Raw genomic sequence first — 20,136 nt, forward strand, 5'->3', positions numbered from 1 at the left:
TGCAGCCAAAATTAACTGCATAAACCTGCTGTAAGTAATTTCATTTGCATAATACAGGTAAAATATGTAAACCTCATTAAATACTAAAAAATTAATTTGCTAAATTTGATAAGGTCATGTATGAAGTCTCAAGTGACAAGTTGTTCAAATAAAGTATTAAGTTTTTTTTCACATTTCAAATTCAAATGACAGCAATCATATAAAAGCAAATTTTTTAACCTTCTAAATGTGAAGGGCTCTTAATCATGATTTATTGTCTTTTAACCATGAAAAATAAACTACAGTCACTAATTCCACACACACATACAACCCTATAGAGTTTTGGGAAAATCTTGCTTTATACATATGCATTTTATATATTTTTAAGCTTTTAAAAATCCACAATTTCAATTTAAAACCAATTTGTGAAAACTCATCAATACTTTAGACCTGAAAAGCCAAAAAGCAGGATAATATTTCCTCAAATGATATTTTTCAGGGAAGCTAAGACAATTAAAACTGTTTTGCTGTAATTTTTCCATTTGTGGATCATAGATCTATAAAATAAAGTTCCAATAAAATTGGCATTGTAAGATTTAATACTCATGTTAATGTCTAATCTATTAAGTGGATATATTTTAAAGAACATTTAACACATGGGAAGTAAGAACTGATAAAAAATAAGGTGTATTATAAAGGGTTCCTAATAAATTATCCATCTTAAAAAGAAAAGGGTCACCATTAGTAACAACTGATCAAGGAAAGAAATTAAGGAAACACTATCTGTACTCATAGAATACAGAAGATCATGAGGTGGACACAGTAAATGCCTCATCGGTTTTATTGAGACTGGAGTATAAGAAAAGGCAAATAAATTAACATCAACAGATTTGTTCCAGTGAAGTAAAAATTCACTAGAAAAATATATACAATATTAGTACAATTTATCCAAGGTTCATGGCAGCAATTCAACTTTCCACAATCTATAAAGTTTACCACAGAAGTTAGAATGCTTTCTGGGTTTCAACAGTATAATCATAGGTAACTAGGTCTATAAACAAAAAAGACTGAATTGTAATCTTTTGGGCTGGGGAGACAGCTCAGTTGTTAGAGTGCTTGCCTTGCAAGCACAAGGCCCTGGGTTTGATCCCCAGCACTGCAAAAAAAAAAAAAAAAAAAAAAAAAAAAAGAATTGTAATCTTTTTGTCTGGTTATTGTCAAATATTCATGAGTTATAAAACTAGAATTATTAAAAATTATACTATCCAGAATATTTAATAATTCACAGTCTTTTCTACTGAGGAAATTAATGAAGTTTTGCTATTTCTCATTTCTCCCAAAGAGAAAATGCTTCCTTCTTTGAAATTTTTTTTGTGATGCCTTCCAGTATCATTCAAGAAGTGATATACTTCCTTAAGGGAGAATTCCTCTCTAGGAAAAAGAATTCTTTAGCAATATGATTCTGTCTCCCTTTTCTCTTGTTTTAACAAGGAAATGCATTCAAATTACATGCATTAAATGTCCTCAACTTATTTGCTACTTTAGACATTTGGGAAGCATGTGAGAGATGTGCTACAAAACTTCAGGCTTAAAAGTATTATCTCATAGGGAGTGAAACATGATGTCAGCATTCTTACCAACTGCTCCTCCTCAAAAACTAAGCACAGAAAATATTTCAATAAGTCCTTTCATAATTTCACATTAGTGATGGTGGAAAAGATGTTTTGCGAAAATATAACTCAAATTGAAGTGCTTAATTAGCAATGTATTTCATGTGTATTGAATCTGACCATGCCACATAACTTTGCATGCCTTAAAAACCCTAGTTATGTCAAAATTATGCTCTCACCCTCATCCCCATCACTCTGAAAAGTGATGGCATTTGATATTGGTAAAATACATTTTTGGTTTGCTGGATGAAAAGGCATTCATACTTAAGAGATATATACCCCTGAGGGTCAATTTAATAACCCCATGGGAGGTCTCAAATTTCAGTTCAAGAGACAATTAATCTAGAGTACTTCAGAGAAAAATCCGAATCAATAATACCTATACATTACACATAAAAATACAACTACTGAAAATGTATTGTCAAGCATTTTATCAGCATTTTAAAAACAAGAAATCATTAGATAGTAGGAGACAAACATGGTAACAGATTCAGATCAACATGTAATATACATTTTTTTATCATACTAAGTTACCTGAATCACTGGTCATTTTTTTAGAAATACCATACCTTATTACTGGCCCCAATAGATTGTGGAGGGCAACCTCTCCAACCTCCCACAAAGAATCAACACCTGGCTCTACTTTCTTCCAGTAGTATTACATTTGTAAACTATTTTATAAGCAGCAAGTCAACTCCATGTTACAAAGCACCATAGAGTATTTCATTCCATATGAAGGAAATAAATTGGAAAATTTTACAACAGGATTCCTGGGAAGGCACTTTAGTCAAAAAAGGAGCCACAACACTTAGGAGACTTCTTCATACTACAAGTTCCTTAATATTGTCCTCTTTGCTTTACATCTTGACCAGTTAATATCTTAACCACTTAGCATCTTGATTATAAGTTTCCCAATAAACTGAATGTTGTCCAAATATAAATTAAGAAAGGAGAGAAGGGATATAGCCCCATGCCCTGATAAATAAGGCCGAGTAAATATGCCTCCAAAGTAGGTAAACGGGGTGGGGGGCAGGAACTAAAGATCAAACTCTGGAGCACATAACCAGATTTTCATTCCTAGCCCCCTCTCCTCCCCACTTTTAAATTTTGAGACAGGGTCTAGATAAGTTGCTGAGGCTGGCCTTGAATTTGTGATTCTTCTACTTCAGTCTCCCAAATTACTGGGATTATACAGGCATGTGCCACTGAAGTAGGTGAGTGTTATATGACTTTAGAAAGGTAAGAGAAATAGATGGAGCCAGAAAGTAAAACAGGCACATGATCAGTGTGAGACTTTAGGCAGAAAAAAAGTGAATTTAATTTTCATTTTCAGAACCACCCCCCAAATCCTAAAGGAATCCTTGGATAGTTAAGCAAAGTAAAAATTTTTTTTAAGTCATCTGTAAGTTTTGAGTGTTACTTTCTTTACTCAAATAATAAAGATGACAAAGACTTTACAATTAGTTCAGGTTATAAAGTAACAACTTGTAAGATTTCACTTAAATTGTTTTGAATTAAACAATATTCTTCAACTTTCTTATACCTTAGAAGAGTCAATTATGTTAGAAATTCAAAGGTCTATAAATGCTTTTCTTGTATTATTAATTTGATATTAAAACATCATTCATGATACTAAATCACAACTGTTTGTATGCTCCTTTCTAAAAATTTTCTAATTCTGATACTTAAGAAGAATATGCCAAGAAAATTATCTAAAGGCATTGAGGGGAAAAAAAATTGTTTTCCACTATTGTATCAGTGTTTCACAAAACTGTACAAAATAATCTTATTAAGAAGGCAAGTAAAATATTGGCAATCACTTTCTGTTCATTAACCAAGAAGCAAACAATAAAGTTTCAAAATGCTATTTTTCCCTTAGACAATTAATACTGAAAATCACTCATTAAATAAATTCATTATCAAAATAATCAACTTTTACTTTAAATCTCAAGAGAAATTCCTTATTATGGAAAAATAACCTATTTAGTTCTCTCCATTTATACAGTGAGACTATGAATATTACTGAGGTTGTGACTGAACTGTCAATGTGAACCAAGTTTTCTCATCACTGGAATATTGGATGGTTTGAAAAGGAATGTATAAAACATACCTGCTGCTAACCAAAAGGTGACTTTTTTGTCAGTAAGGCTGTTATTTCCTCAAGAGACACTGTACTGCCAACAGTCAGAAAATAGTGATAAACCGCAAAACTGTGATACTACCAATTAAATGACCTCACTGAGTTTGTACTTACAGCCAGAGTTCTCTCATGGTCCATTATTCTATTTTCTTTTCTCTTATGTATCTTAACAAAGTCCAAAAAATCGAAGCTACAGTTTTCTTAAGGAAAACATCAGTGCTCTCAACAAAATTCTCATTATAAAATGATAGTTTAAAAATCATAAATATGCCATTTGTATTAATGGTGAGAATTACAACTTCAATATTGATCCTAATGCTCTTATAAGTGTGTCTGATCTTGAGACTATTAATATATCAACCTTGCTGCTTCAAATGTAAATAAAATTCTTTAACTGACAGAAATATACAAAACTTAAAATTCATGTTAAAGATACACATGCAATGCTCATTTATGCTTATTATCTCATGGTTAAAAACAAAATAACTGAACATAATCTTTCCAAACTTTTCAGATAAGATACGTACATAAGACCTTGACAGTTTTTACAGAAAACCACAGCTGAAAGTGAGAGCATTTCTCATACCTAGAAATGTTCTTTACTAGCTGCATCAGAAAATTTTAGAAGTCAAGGTCAAAAATTATTCTTCCTAACTGTGCAAAGATAAATAATATGAGCTAAACCATCAGTAGACTACATTGCCAGATATCAAGAATGCTTAAAAGCTTTAAAATTCCACAAATTCATGGTGATTTCAAACCTCAAAAATGTAAGAATTCAAACTTACAAAAATAAATACCACTCTGACACTCAAGGGACATCTTCACTTTAAGGCCTTTGTCACAAATCTGAATCTTTATTGTTCTGAAATAAATGTTAAAAACATAACTTGAAACAAAAATGTCAATATTCAGTCTCAGAAGAGGTGTGGCTCAATGCCCCTCACATGTAACAAGGAAACTTCCTTTAAAAAAAAGGAAAAAAAAAAAAAAAGTACTATGAGAAGTCTTTCATATGAATGAAAATGCACCCTTTGGATTTTTCCCCCTCATCTCATTAGTTTGTATACATATGGGAATCAAAAAGTTTGCATTTTCTTCACAATAGTTCTTGCTATGATGTTTGACGGACTTTTTGCCACTCAACAAATTCATCAAGAAGAACGGGCCCTAGAAATAATGAAACAAGTCTCATTAGAATTCAATAAACTCATCTCAACTATACAACAAACTCTACAAGCTTAGTAATGACAGAGCCTGATCTCTTTGAGTGTTGTGTTTCCAGTCTCCCTCTTCTACATATTGGTGGTTTCTTAGCCTTTTCCATTCTGCCCATAAAAACACAGGGACTTTCTACAATGTTATTCATACCAATTTCCTTCTCAAGGTGTTTCATAAACCTTCTAATAACTGAGTCACTACTAACCTCTCCCATAGCATTCTGGCATTTAATTATTAAATAACGTGAAATTGATTGAAGGTAGTTCTATTACATTCCCAAGTACTGTAAGATTGTTAAGGGGGATTAGCCATATAAGAGACTTTATTCCAAAAATAGGACACAGTATAAACACAAAGTAAATGTTTAATAAATATTTGACAACTATTCTAAAAAAGGTATTTTTAAAATGCAGAGGTACAAACATTTACTTAAAGGCAGGTAGGCAATTTAAATGAGTTTAGTGTTTGTTTACTTGCTTGTTTGATCCTTTAATATAGTAAAATTAAGTCCCACAAAGAAATTAGCTTGTCTTATTTTTCTCAGAACACACGGCCCTCACGTGGTCACTTTTCTTCTCTTACCTTTAATAGACATTTTTCTACTATTAAGAAAAATAGCAAAGCAAGCACAGTAAGAAATAATAGTCATTGAAAAATAGCCTAGGTCTTGAAATACTGTATGAACAGTCAAATTGAAAAGCAAGTTCAATACAAACCTCTACTTGGCTCCAATCTCTGAATCCACAAAAGAATTCAGGTGTAGTTTTGTCAGATCTTCTGATTTTTCAAACAAATCTAGGAGTTTTGGTTTTATACAAAATATCCCAGTTCTAACTGTTGGCTCGACATACACAGAAACACACACACACACATACCTGCAAGCTATCTATAGCTCCCAGTTTACTACTAGAAGATATTATTTCTATAAAATATCTAATTTTATGCCATCTTGTAGACTACTATACATAGAGGGAGAAATAAAGTTATTCTTTCTGTAGTATCTTACTACTTCAGTACCACAAAAATAAATGCATGATTTTTAATTTCTGTTTATAAGGAAAGTTACTTTTCCATGTAACTTCTGAACATTAAAACAATGTGTACAAACAAAATGATAGTAAAAACTGAAAATATATAATTCTAGAGAGTAACCTGGCTTATCTAATTAATCATTACTTCAAATTTTTGTTTTATACACTTAAAAGTACAGATATTTTAACTGAAGGGTTGAAATTGTAGTGAAATTGTTCACTACCGGTTTATCAATTTAAAATTATGAGGAAAGTTATTGACATTATTTGCCATATCATTAATGGGTACTATCATTAATTTTAAAGCTTTTTCTAGTATAGTTCAATGCTTTGTTTTCTTGTTTTTAAAATCATGACTTTCTATAGGAAGGGAAAAAGTAAAGCAGAATTTCAGTCTCTAAATGCAGAAATTATCATTTCAGTTTAGCTATAATGTACAAATTACTAAGGAAAGGAAACACTGCAATTACCAAAATGAATTTTATAACATTACTAAATCTAAGTTCTCTACCTTTCTCATGACCTGGTTAAACAGTAGAAGTTACTGTTATGTTTAAAGCTGTTATGTTAATGTTCCACAAACACATCCTCTCTTCTAATACTTTTTGAAATTTTATTTTCATAGAAATACATTACTGGGGTTGTGGATCAATGGTAGAGTGCATGCCTTGCATGCGTGGGGTGCTGGATGCCTCAGCACCACATAAATAAATTTAAAAAATAGATATTTAAAAAAAGAAATACATTATATTGTACTTACAAGCACCGTCTTCATCGTAGTTACTAAGATCGGCATGAACTGTTCTGCTGAATTCTAATACATTGTACCACTGATCTTTGTTCATAACACGATACTTTGATTGCTGTGGAAAATGATATAGACATTTCAACTCCAGACCAAAGATTACTAATAGGATTTAACTTAAGTCAATATAATTACAATTTTTTTTGTGCTTTGGCTTTTCCTAAAACATTTCCCTATTAATTATTTATGTTCTTAAAGAAGAGTCAAGAGTATTTACACACTGACATCATCTAGTTTTTCCTCCAATATGTGAAGATCAAGACAGAACATTTTCCATATCTATAAAGTTCCCTCACAATGCTTCCAAGTAAATTTTTTGCACAAACTACATTTTGAGGTTGGTGTCTAATGAAAGTAGTGGATTCAAATCCCACCTGAGTCACTTAACAGTTTCACCCTGAGAAAGTCACTTAATAGAACCCACAGCTGGGCCCTGTGGCACATGCCTGAATCCCAGAGGCTCAGGAGGCTGAGGCAGGGGGATTGCAAACTCAAAGCAAACTCAGCAGCTTAGTGAGGACCTATGCAACTTAGCAAGCCCCTTTCTTAAAATTTTTAAGTGGGAGGGGACTGGGAAAGTGGTTAAGTGCCCCTGGGTTCATTCCTGTTACCACAAGAGAAGAGAATTCATTTCCTCAATTGTTAAATGGATATAAAACTTAATTTAAAAATTATGTTATAACCATTAAAAAAGTATGTGGTCAAATAGCTCGCATATAAACAAGTGTGTGGAAACAGTTGTTCATCTTAGCTTCTCAGAGATAAATATTTTCACACTGAGTTAAATCTAATTTTACCTAAAAATAGCAACAGGAAAAAGGTAAACACTACTCATGAAAAATATTCACTTTATTGGTCTTAAAATTTATAGTGTACAAAACTTCTTTATACAAGTACCACTCTCCTTTATTATAAGCTTTAAATAAAACTACTCTGGACAGCTTGCTGTGATATCAGCTTTATGAGAAATTATTTCCAAAGGAAAAACTTATTTATTCAAAAAATGGCAAGAACTGTATCAAGAAAAAATTAAAAGGCACAAGCTGGATGTGGTGGTGTATCCTGGTAATCCTAGTTACTCAAGAGGCTAAAGCAGGAGGATCAAAAGTTCAAGGTCAGCCTGGGTAACTTAGTGAGAACTTTTCTCAAAGAAATAAATAAATAAAGGGTTGAGGATGCTGATCAGTGGCAGAGCACCTGCCTAGCATATGTGAGGTCCTGCATTCAATCCCAATGCAAAAAAGAGAGAAAAGGGGTCCATGAAAACATATAAACTAGATAAAGCAATGCCAAAAAAAAGGATAGTATTTTCTTAGAACCACTGTTGCTAGTAGAAACCATGACACCTCTTCTCAAAGAATATTTACTTCATAAATTCAGCATCTATTTTTTAGTAATCAGTAAAGTCAACCATGCTGTTACAATCATTCTCATATTTGTGGACATAAAATATTAAAGTTTTTTTCTTCAGAGTGAATCTAAATACAAAAGGAAAGTTTTATTGCAAGACTAGGTTCTTAAGTACATTTCAGCGTGAAACAAGCTGCTTGAGATTTGTTTATTAGCACTGATGATTTCTTGGCAAAACTCAAGAAACTAATTTTGCATAAAAAATATCTATGTTAATAAAGGTCTCACTTTGAATGTAGTGCTAGTGACTGAACCCAGGGCCTAATGCATGCTACACAATCATTCTACAACACTATACCCCTAATCCCAAAAATTCTTATGTAAAGACTATATCAAATGAACTAGTACCTAGAAATGACAATAGAAATGTACACATTTTAACAGAATTTTTTCAATACTCACGAAGAATGTTTAAAAGTTCAGGATTAAAAAATGATTTGTTCCTCAATATTCTTAATGAGATTTTTTTTATTTAAATAATTTAATCAAAAATTTTAAAAATGCCTACCTCCAGGTACTGGTAAAATACTGAAAACAGTGGCCATGTCCTCCCAAGCAGAAGAGCTAACATAGATTTAGCAGTATCAATATCAAGGCTTCTCTGATCTTTATCCTAAAATATGAGTGAAAAAATTTTCCTAAGTATGGTCTCAAAATGAAAAACAATTACAGTGACTAAAGACAGGGAAAATATACCTACCCTTGCAAAATCAAAGGCATATCTGTATATATTCTTAAATGATGAAATATCATTCAGCTGAGAGCGCAAAAAATCAAATTTGTTCTGTAACTTTTCTGTGCAGTCACACCTTAAATAAAAAAAAATATATATATAATCAAGAAAATTAAAACATTTTTAGGAAGTTAGAGGAATGTATTGAGAATGAATACATTTTATAAAGTTAAGTTTAAAATTCTCTCACAAATTAAGAGTAACTAACTTATTGCCTTATATCTACCAAAACAATAATAAAAGGAAAAATGTGGAAAAATAAATAGAAACCCCGGCAATCAATGAAAGTTTATCCCAAAGACTATTCTTTGGGGGTGGGGGGGGGGGCAACCAAATATTTCTAATAAGATGACATGTATTAAAATATGCCTTTATTATATATAATTGCAAAAGAGAAAGTAAAAAAAAAGAATGGGAGAACCAAATAAAATATCACATATTTCATTGGAAAGTTCTTAAGCAATAGCCTGGTGAAAGATATCAGCCATAGTGGTTTTAAAAGTTAAGGACACAATACAGAGGAAATTAATAATTATATTAAATGGTTCAGTAATAAATCCTGATCCCCACATTTTTAGTGAACAAAAAAATTAAAGTATCAGTAGAAGTATTTAACTTCAAGTAAGATATACATGCAAAAGCATGCAAACAAGTTATACATGTTATTTCTAAAGATAATACATTAAATATAAGCAATTAAATAAGTACAATGCTCAAAAAGTTTGACTTGTCTTTCTAACTCTCACTGGGTTAACAAGTTCCAGTTTGAACAAGAAGCAAGGCAAAATCTCCAAAGGTACTTAGAAATCTCCACTCTCATCTTGCCATTTCAGCATATCCTTACTATACTCTAGTTATATTTCAATTACCATTCCTACGTGCCACAGCTGTGGTTTAGCATACCTTATTTCCTCTGCTGGAAACACATTCCCTTCAACTTTCTGACAAAATATTACTCATCAAGACCTAACACACATTTTGCCACCTTTAAGAGATCATCTAACACCCTCTGATCAAATTAGTTGTCATGAACTCTGATCCACAATATTCTGCTCAAAACTGAATTTTAGTGTTCATGATGTAATACATTATACCTGGCATTTTCAAATTTAATTCAGACTTTCACTACCCTAAATGTATAGTAAGTTATAATTCTATTAAGGTGTAAACACTTTAGATACTTCCTTTTTTCTATTCTTTTCTTTTTTTTTTTTTTTTGCTTCTGGAGATTGAACACATGGTCACTTAACCACTGAGCCACATCACTAGTCCTTTTTGTATTTTATTTAGAGACAGGGTGTAGCTGAGTTGCTCAGAGCCTCCCTAAACTGCTAAGACTGGCTTTGAAATTGAGATCTTCCTGCCTCAGCCTCCCAAGGTGCTGGGAATACAGGCTTGCACCACCATGCCCAGTCATTTTGGATTTTTGGATACAATTCTAATGTTAATTAAATCTTGCACATCTAAAATAAGCCAAATTTAGCCATGTTACCCGTCTTACACACTGCTAGATTTTTTTTTTCTGTTTCTAAGCAAAACTGGCTTATAAATTTCACCTTTTGTACGCTCTCCTTACTAGTTTTTATAATGACCTTTACATAAGCCTCAGAAAACAAAATGAGGATTATTTCCTTTTCTGTTTCATGAAGTTTATGTAACCTTGGAAATAGTGTTTGTTCAAACACAAATTAAAACCCATCTGGGGCATTTTATTGAGAGAAAGAAAGGCTTTAAAAATTACTAAATTAACATTTTTAATGGCTATGTGACTATTCAAATTTTCTATTTCTTTTTAAGTCTGGTTATTTAACACTTCTAATAAGTGAATGATTTCATATAAAATCTCATTTAAATGTTGATTAAAATTATTTAACATTATAATCTACATTGTTTTTACCTTTTGCTTTTCTTGACAATCTTGACAGAATTTAATACAGCATTCAAGAGTAAAACTTAGGTGTAACCATAAGTCTTGGTAAATATTATTACTTTTATTACATTCACTTATAAAGGACACCTTGATGAACTGTTTTCAGAGGAGTGGTAGGGATAAAAATCCTACTGGAATAGGTTTAAGAGAGAATGAGAAGAACTGGAGAAAATAAGTACAAACACTTTTAAAGAACTTGGTTCTACCTACAGAATGGGGTAAAATCTTTGCTACCTACTCTTCTGATAGAAGATAAATCTAGAATACATAAAGAACTCAAACTTACCACCAAAAACCCAAATAATAAATGGGCAAATGAATTAAAGAGATACATCCCAAAAAAAGAAATACAAATAGCCAATAAAGCTGGGCATGGTGGTGCACACCTGTAATCCCAGGGACTTGGGATTACAAGTTCAAGGCCAGAACTCAGTAACTCAGCAAGGCCCTCAACAATTTAGTGAAACACTGTCTCAAAATAAAAACAAAAAGGGATGGGAATGTGGCTCAGTGGTTAAGCACTACTGGGTTCAATCCCAGGTACCAAAAAACAAACAAATGGCAAACAAATATATGAAAAATGTTCAACAACATTAGCAATTAGGGAAATGGAAATCAAAACCACACTGAGATTTCATCTCACAATAGTCAGAATGACAGTCATTGAGAATACAAACAATAATAAATGGTGGAAAGGATGTGCAGAAAAGAAACATTTTTACACTCTTGGTGGTATTGTAAGTTAGTACACCCACTATGGAAATCACTATGGAGGGTCTCAAAAGAGAATGTATGGTCTCACCATATGACCCAGTTATACTACTACTCAATATTTATCCTAAAGAATTAAAGTTATCATACTTGTTATGGTTTAGATGTGTCCACCAAAGTTCACAGTTGAGAAAAAGAAAGGTTTGGAGAAGAAATGATTGGATGATAGCATTAATATAATCAGTGGATTAATCCCTGATGGGATTAACTGAGCAGTAACTGGAGGCAGGTGGGGTGTGGCGGAAGGAAGTGGTTCATTGGGGTTGTATCTGGAGAGTGGAGTCTCTATCTCTGTTTCCTGATCACCATGTGAGCTGCTTCCCTCTGTCATACTCTCCTGCCACGTTGCTCCTGTCTCACCTGGGGTCCTAAGGAATGGAGCTGGCTGTCTACTGTCTATGATTGAGACCTCTGAAACCATGAGCCCCTAAATAAACTTTTTCTCCTCTAAAACTATTCTGGTCAGAGCCTTAAGTCACAGCAGTGAAAAAGCTGACTAAAACAATATTACAGTGATATATGTACACCCATGTTTATAGCAGCACAATTCACAATAGCCAAAATATGGAAGCAGTCTAGGTATCCATCAACAGATGAATGGATAAAGAAAATGTGGTATATATACACAATGGAGTTTTATTCAGCCATAAAGAAAAATGAAATTATGTCATTTGCAGAAAAAGGAATAGAACCTGAGACAGTATGTTAAACAGAATAAGTCAAACTCAGAAGGTCAAGGGTCATGTTTTCTCTCACTGGAGAGGAGGTAAAACTTAACGGTGGGGGAGCAGGGATCTCATGAAAATCAAAGGGTCATCAGAAGAGGGAAGGGTACAGGAGTGGGAAGGGGGGAAGTACTAAAGTATGAAATTAGCCAAATTATAGTGTTATATTGTGTGAATAAATGAATATGTAGCAACAAATACCATTATTATATACAACTATAATGAATCCAAAAAATGTGGAAAGAAAAAACTTGGTTCTAAATGGCACACAAGAAGCACTAAATTGAGTGGAATTAAAAAAAAAAAAGTTAAAAGGAACAACTTTCTCCCAGGACTAGGGAGGCTAAAGAAGGAGGACTGCAAGTCTGAGGTAGCCTCAACAACTTAGCAAGACTGCCTCCCAAAAAAAAAAAAAAAAGAAAAAAAAGAAAAAAGGGGGGCTGGGGATATAGCTCAGTGGTAAAGCATCCCTGGGTTCAATCCCCAGTACTAAGACAAAACAAAAACAAAATAACTTTCAATTTCAGCAAGATGGAGTAAATATCTCTCACCATCCTAAATCCCCTCCTTTATATATGATGTCCCACGGACATATATAAAACAAACATAAGAGAACTCCAAAACCGGAGACCTGAAGAACTCAGTGGTGAGTTCCTTGAGTGTATTATATACTCAGACTTAGGGCTGAAGGAGCCAGCAAACCAGAAATGGCAATGGAGGAACACAAAGTAAGCTCCAACAAAAGCCACAACTTTTTCTAGCCAAAAGACTAGGAAAGGAACAGCACAGGAAGACAAAATTTAAGAAACTAAACATTCTATTTTAGTCAAACACTATCCAAAAAAAAAAAAAAAAACCTGTGCTCCAACTCCCACCTATGCAAGTGAAGACTGAATAGGAACCTAAAATGTCCACTCTCACCAGTATATGACATCTCTATCAACTCTTGCAGTGTTTGATAGAAACCACATGGGGAATATGAACCTCTACTCATACAAGGTAATAATAAGCAGCAAATCCTCTGCCCTGGGGTGGTATACAGTTAACATGGTAAAAAGTAGAAACTTTCTCCATCACCCACTGGTAAAAGGCCACAAGCCCCAGTGGGGTCAGTGGAGGCTATGTGGGGAAAAGTTAATAAGGCCCTCTTAGCCGTTTCAGACAAGATGGTATCAGTGGAGGCTAAAAGGGGACCCAGAACTCTCACCCTTGCCTAGCAGTTAACAAGGAGCATCCTTCCTTGGATAACAAAAGGTGCAGTTTCCACTTCTCCTCAAAGAGTGGTGCTACAGGAAGCTAGCTAAAACAAGATCCCAAGTTTCATAACATAGTATTAAAAATGTTCAGATTTCAATAAAAAACATTAAACAAGAATCAAGATTTCACAGAGAATGCAAAAAGATAATCAATAGATACAAACACCAAAATGGCAGAAGTGCTCATCATTATCTGACACAAACTTCAAAGCGTCACCATAAAAATGCTTCAACAAGCAATTAAGTACACAATAAAACAAGCGAAACAATATAAAGTTTCAGCAAAAAAAGAAAAGAAAAATCTGAGAAATATGATTAAAAAAAAACAGAACCAAAAGGAAAATTTTCAATGGCAAAACAGGGTACACTTATGCCCTATCATATCAATAATAACACATAAAAGATCTTTAAATACATCAATGAGAATGATAGAGATTTGCAAAGCAAAGTTTAAAAAATTACCCAAATATATGCTACTTAGAAGAAACAAACCTCAAAAATAACAATATAGGCACGATGAAAGTAAAATAGAAAATGATATAAAATCATAGAAACATTAATCAAAAGAAAAAAGAAATGACTATATATAATATCAGCTAATGTGTACTTTAGAACAAAGAAAATGATTCAAACAAGATAAGTACATAATGATAAAAAAGTCAATCCACCAAGAGGACACTGCAATCCTAAACAACCCTAAGCAATACAAGATGTACCAAACAACAAAGCTGCAAATACGTGAAGCAAAAACTGATAGAAATGAAAGGAGAAATAAATTCATATTATAGATGGAGATTTAAATACTTTCTCTCATCAATTGATAGAAATATTAGAATGTCAGTAAACAAAGAATTTAACGGGCTGAGGATATAGCTCAGTTGGTAGAGTGCTTGCCTTGCATGCACAAGGACCTGGGTTCAATCCCCAGGACCACAAAAAAAAAAAAAAAAAAAATTAACAATACCATCAACCAAGAGAATCTAGATAACAGGGAATACTTCACTCAATTACAATAGAAAATTTATTCTTCTCAAATGCCTATGGAACATAAATCAAGATATACCATACTCTGGGCCATAAAACAAACCTCCACAGATATAAAATAAATAAATAAATAACTGAAGTGATGGAAAGTGTGTTCTCTGGTCACAATGGACCCAAACTAGAAAATAACAACAGGAAGGTAACAGCACAATTTCTAATAAACACTTGGGAATTAAACAGCAAACTCCTAAAATAATCCCTGGATCAAAGTCTCAATGCCAACTGAAAATGCATTAAATTGAATGAGATGAAAATATATTAAAATTTGTAAAATGCAAATAAAACATACAGAGAGGTAAATTCACACTAACTGTAAACATTAGAAAAGAGAAAAATTTTAAAAAACTAACTAAATTTATACCTTTAGAATCTAGAAAAAGTATAACAAAATAAATACAAGAACTAAATAATTAAGAGCCAAAATCTATGAAATTAAAACAAATAATAACAGCAACAACACCCCCGCCTCCGCCACCACCAAATCAAACAAACAGGAACTGATTCTTTGAAAAGATCAATAAAATTGAAAAGTTTCTGGCAAGACTGCCCAAAAACAACAGAGAGAGAATATCATTAAAGACTCAAAGGGACTATACTATGAACAACTCAATACAAGAATTTTCAACTACCCTAGATAAACTGATTCAACCATTTGAAAAACAGAAATAACAAGGCTAAATTAGTTTAAGTACTATGGAAATCAGTACAAAAATTCCTCAATAAGACTGGTAGGAATGGAAATGGAACCACCATATGACCCAGCTATAACACACCTCAAAAGAGTTAATCGGTATATTACAGTGATTCAGGCATACCCATGTTTACAGCAGTGCTATTTGCAATAAAGGATGTTCTCTCCTATGTAGTAGAAAGGAAAAAAAAAAAAAAAAAAGGCAGTGGGGTGTGGGAGAGGATTCTCATGAAAGTAAAAGACCAAGAAGATAGAAAAGAGGGGAGGCAACTGAGAATTAATGGATCAAATTACTTTATGAGTATATAAAAATGTGCCACAACGAATTCTATTATAATTATTACCCACCAATAAAAAACATTTTTAAAAAGAAAAGCACAAATACCAGAACACACAATATGCAGTAATATAAGTAGTTCTAAAATTATTAAAGCAATTGAATTCAAATTTAAAAGTTCTCAAAAAAGAAATCTCCAGGCTTAGATGATTTTACTAGAGAATTCTACCAAAGCTTTAAAGAATGATTCTACATAATCCATTTCAAATAATAAAAGGAAAAACTTCCCAATTTGTTTTAAAAAATCAGAATTGCCTTAATAAAAAAAAAAAAAGGAATAAAAACACAAAATCATTTAGTGGAGGGAACTAAAGAAATTAACATCTATTTTTAATAGAAATAGGTCACAGGAGACAAGATAAACTTACATAAATTAATTATATTTCTATAATAGTAATGAACAAAGACTTTGAAATAAAAAGACTACAATACCATTCATAATAGGTCAAAATAAAAATGGAAAACACGTAATTTTAACATAGAATATACATGACTTATATATTGAAGACCTACATAAGACTGATGGAAAAAAAAAATCAAAGATCTAAGAAAATGGGGAGGGTTAGCAGTGTGGCTAAGTGCTGAATGCTTGTGTAGTATGTGCAAGGCCCTGGTTTTAATCCTTAGCACTTCAAAAAATAATGAAACTTTAAAATATAGATATATATTGAAACACTGAAAATAGCAGAGATGTCAATTCACAGTTTAACCAAAATCTCAGCAAAATGTTTTTTGTAGATCTAGAGAATAGTCTAAATTTTACATGGAAAAGCAAAGGCACTAGATTAGCTAAAGCATTTTGTAAAAAGATGACAGTTCATCTAATTTCAAGACATTATATAGCAATAGTAATTTAGACTGTGGCACAGGCAGAAGATTAAGACACATCAATGGAACAGAATGGAAAACCCAGAAATAGACCCACGAAATATGTCCAATTGATTTTTGACAAAAGTGCAAAAGCAATTTAATGGATGAAAGATAGTTTTTCAATAAATGGTACTGGAACACATGGACAACCACAGGCAAAGAAATCAACCAAGACTCCTGAGTCTTACATCTTTTTACAAAAATTAATCTGAAATACATCAATGACTTGGGGCTGCAATTGTGGCTCAGTGGTAGAGTGCTTACCTAGCATGCCTGAGGCATGGGGTTCAATTCTCATAAAGACTTTGTGTTCATGTACAACTAAAAATTTTTAAAAAACATTAAAAAAAATACACCAATGACAAATGTAAAACTTTAAAAATCTTCTAAAAAAAAAAAAAATAAGAGAAAATTCTCAGGAGAGAGCTAGGCAAAGAATTTTTCAGCCTGACATCAAAAGCACAATCCATGAAAGGAAAAATAAACTGGATTAAAGCAAAGTAGCAGGATACAAACTCAACATACAAAAATAAACACTTTTCTATATACCAATAATGAACCCAGTGGAAAAATAAATCAGGAAAACAATTCCATTCACAAAAACCTCAAACAAAAAAAACTAGGAATAAATCTAACCAAGGAGGTGAAAGACCTTTATAATGAAAACCATAGAAATCACTGAAGAAATTGAAGTAGACATTAGAAGATGGAAAGACTTCCTTTGTTGTATAGGCAGAAATAATAATGTCAAAATGACCATACTACCAAAAGTGATCTAGAAATTCAATGAAATCTTTATTAAAATTACAATGAAATTCTGCATAGAACTAGAAAAAGTCCTAAAATTCACATGGAAAGATAATAGTAATAATAATAGTAATAATAATAATAGTCTAAGCAATTCCAAGCAATAATAAGGCTGGAGGCAACATTATACCCAACATCAAACTATATTATAGAACTACAGTAACAAAAACACAATGATGTTGGCATTAAAACAGAATGAAAACCAAAGCAACAAAAAAGACACAGAGACAAACCCACAGAGACCTAGTCATCTAATACTTGACAAAAGTGCTAAAACCCTAAGTTGGAGAAAAGATAGTCTTTTAGGTACTGGGAAAACTGGATATCCATTTGTAGAAGAATGAAACCAGACCCCAATCTATCTCCCTGCACAAAAGTCAGCTCAAAGTGAATCAGAGACCTAGGAATTAGACTAGAACTCTGCAAATGCTATAAAACATATTCCATTATAGAGGTGCAGGCACTGACATCATCCATTAAGATTCCTAAAGCTCAAGAAATAAAACCAAGAATCAATTAGTGGGATGACATCAAATTAAAAAGGTTCTGCACAACATAGGAAACAAAAAAGACTACAAAATGGGAGAAAAATCTTTGCTAGCTATTCCTCTGACAGAGGGCTAATATTCAGAATACACAAAGACTTTTCAAAACTTATCAAAAAACCAAATAACCCAATCAATAAATGAGCAAATGAACTAGAGTCATTTCTTAAAAAGTGCAAATGTCCACAAATAAATGAAAAAAAAAAAAATGTTCAACTTCCTTAGGAATCAGGGAAATGCAAATCAAAACCACACTGAGGTTTCATCTCATGCCATTTAAAGTGACAAACATCAAGAATATAAATAATAGCTGGGTGGTGGCACATGCCCATAATATCAACGACTCAAGAGGCTGAGGCAGGAGGATCACAAGTTTGAGGTCAGGCTCAGCAATTCAGCGAGACCTCAGCAAGTTAATGAGACCCTATCTTGGTAAAGTCTGCCTGGGTCCAATTTCCAGTACAAACAAAACAAAACAACAAACAATACAAATAATACTAAATGCTAAAGATGATATGGGGAGAAAGGAATAATTATACATTGTTGGTAGGACTGCGAATTAGTATGACCACATTGGAAAGCAATATGGTGAGTCCTTAAAAGATTAGGAATGGAACCACTAGATGGTCCAGCTATTCTACTCCTGTGAAGAGCTAAAATCAGCATACTATAGTGATACCTGCATTTTAATATTTATGGTTGCACAGTTCACAATTATCAAATTATGGAGCCAATGTAGGTGTTTGTCAACAAATGAATAAAGAAATGTGGTATATAGACACAATGGAGTTCTACTCTGCCATAAGAATAAAATAAAGCATTTGCTGGCAAATGCTTGGAACTGGAAAACAATATGTTAAGTGAAATAAGCCACACTTAAAGAGTCAACTGTTTTCCCTCGAATGTAAAAACTAGTGAGAAATAAGGAATAAAAAGAAAGGGGGACCTTAGGAAAACAGAAGGATGCACAAGAAAGTAGAGGAAAGAGATTGAGGGGAGAAAAGAAGAGTTGGAAAGGGAGCCATTGGAGTGAAATCAAATTATGTTAAGTGCATGCATGAAGATACCACAATGAATTCCACTTATATGTATAATTATAATGCAACAATTAAAATAACAAATAAAGAGAAGAAAGACCAGCAGAAGAGAAAAGGGATGAGGATACAGGAGGATAGGTAAAGTGGAAGTACTAGGTAGGGATTGAAATGGAATTATATCATATTCATTTATGAATGTTAAAATGAACCCCACTATTATGTATAATCATAGTGTACTAATAAAAAAAATTTTTTAAATTAAAAGCATATTTTGCAAAAAGTCTTATTAAGAGGATGAAAGAAATGGGAAAAAATATTTACCACCTATTCAACAAAGGACTCCTATCTGGAATATACAGATATTCTGTATTCTGTATATTCCTATCTAGAATATGAGAACACTCTCAAAACTCAATATTAAAAAACTAAGCTTGTCTTAATTTTTTAGCCTGTTTATCATTTTCTTTTCACACTAATTTCCTCAGATATTGTAGTTCACTGATTCCTACTTCGACTACATTTTTCTACTTCATGTGTCATCCACTAAGTTTTTAACATGCTATATTTTTCACATTTGGAAATTTGATACTCTGATCAACCCAGGACAATTCCTTTTTTCTTTAAATACACAGAAATTTTATATTGCAAGTATTGATAATTCATAAAATAAAGCTGGGTACAATATTGTACACCTGCAATCCTATCAACTCAGGAGGCTAAGGCAGGAGGATTCCAAGTTCAAACCCAGTCATGGCAACTTAGTGAGACCCTGTCTCAAAATAAAATATAAACAAGACTGGGAATGTGGTTGTTTGTAGAGAACCCACGGTTCAAACTCCAGTACCACCAAAAATGATCATGGAACCTCTTTTTACAAAAAAGTGAAATGCATTTTTATACAGCAGAACTGCTTCCACTACGAACAGAGGAGGTGTCCTAATTATCTAGAACAATTATAAAGCAACTTTTTGGTTTGGGTCATAGAAATAGTGAATTTTAGTCCCAGCTCTATATGACAGAATCTACAACTAGAAATTTCCTTGGATTGAAACCCTTTATCTCCAACTGTATGGAGAATGAAGTCTTGGCAATCAAGTAGCCAATTACTGGGTATGTTTGTCATCAAATCTAAGA

At 32.7% G+C, this 20,136-nt stretch overlaps 1 protein-coding gene across 6 annotated transcripts in view; it reads right to left on the reverse strand.

The window, feature by feature from the left end:
- Window positions 1-1,184: 1,184 nt before the first annotated feature.
- The window catches only part of Dcun1d5 (defective in cullin neddylation 1 domain containing 5), a 34,127-nt gene continuing 15,175 nt past the window's right edge, over window positions 1,185-20,136 (reverse strand). For all 6 annotated transcript variants that reach the window (XM_047519158.1, XM_047519156.1, XM_047519155.1 and 3 more), the window contains 4 exons: window positions 8,957-9,065; window positions 8,765-8,869; window positions 6,802-6,904; window positions 1,185-4,959 (listed from right to left, as the gene is read on the reverse strand). In XM_047519158.1, the coding sequence (XP_047375114.1) occupies window positions 4,904-4,959; window positions 6,802-6,904; window positions 8,765-8,869; window positions 8,957-9,065 (373 nt within the window). In that variant the 3' untranslated portion in view covers window positions 1,185-4,903. The remainder of the gene's footprint in view (window positions 4,960-6,801; window positions 6,905-8,764; window positions 8,870-8,956; window positions 9,066-20,136) is intronic.

The sequence above is a fragment of the Sciurus carolinensis genome, chromosome 11 (assembly GCF_902686445.1).
Source record: "Sciurus carolinensis chromosome 11, mSciCar1.2, whole genome shotgun sequence".
Lineage (NCBI taxonomy): Eukaryota > Metazoa > Chordata > Mammalia > Rodentia > Sciuridae > Sciurus > Sciurus carolinensis.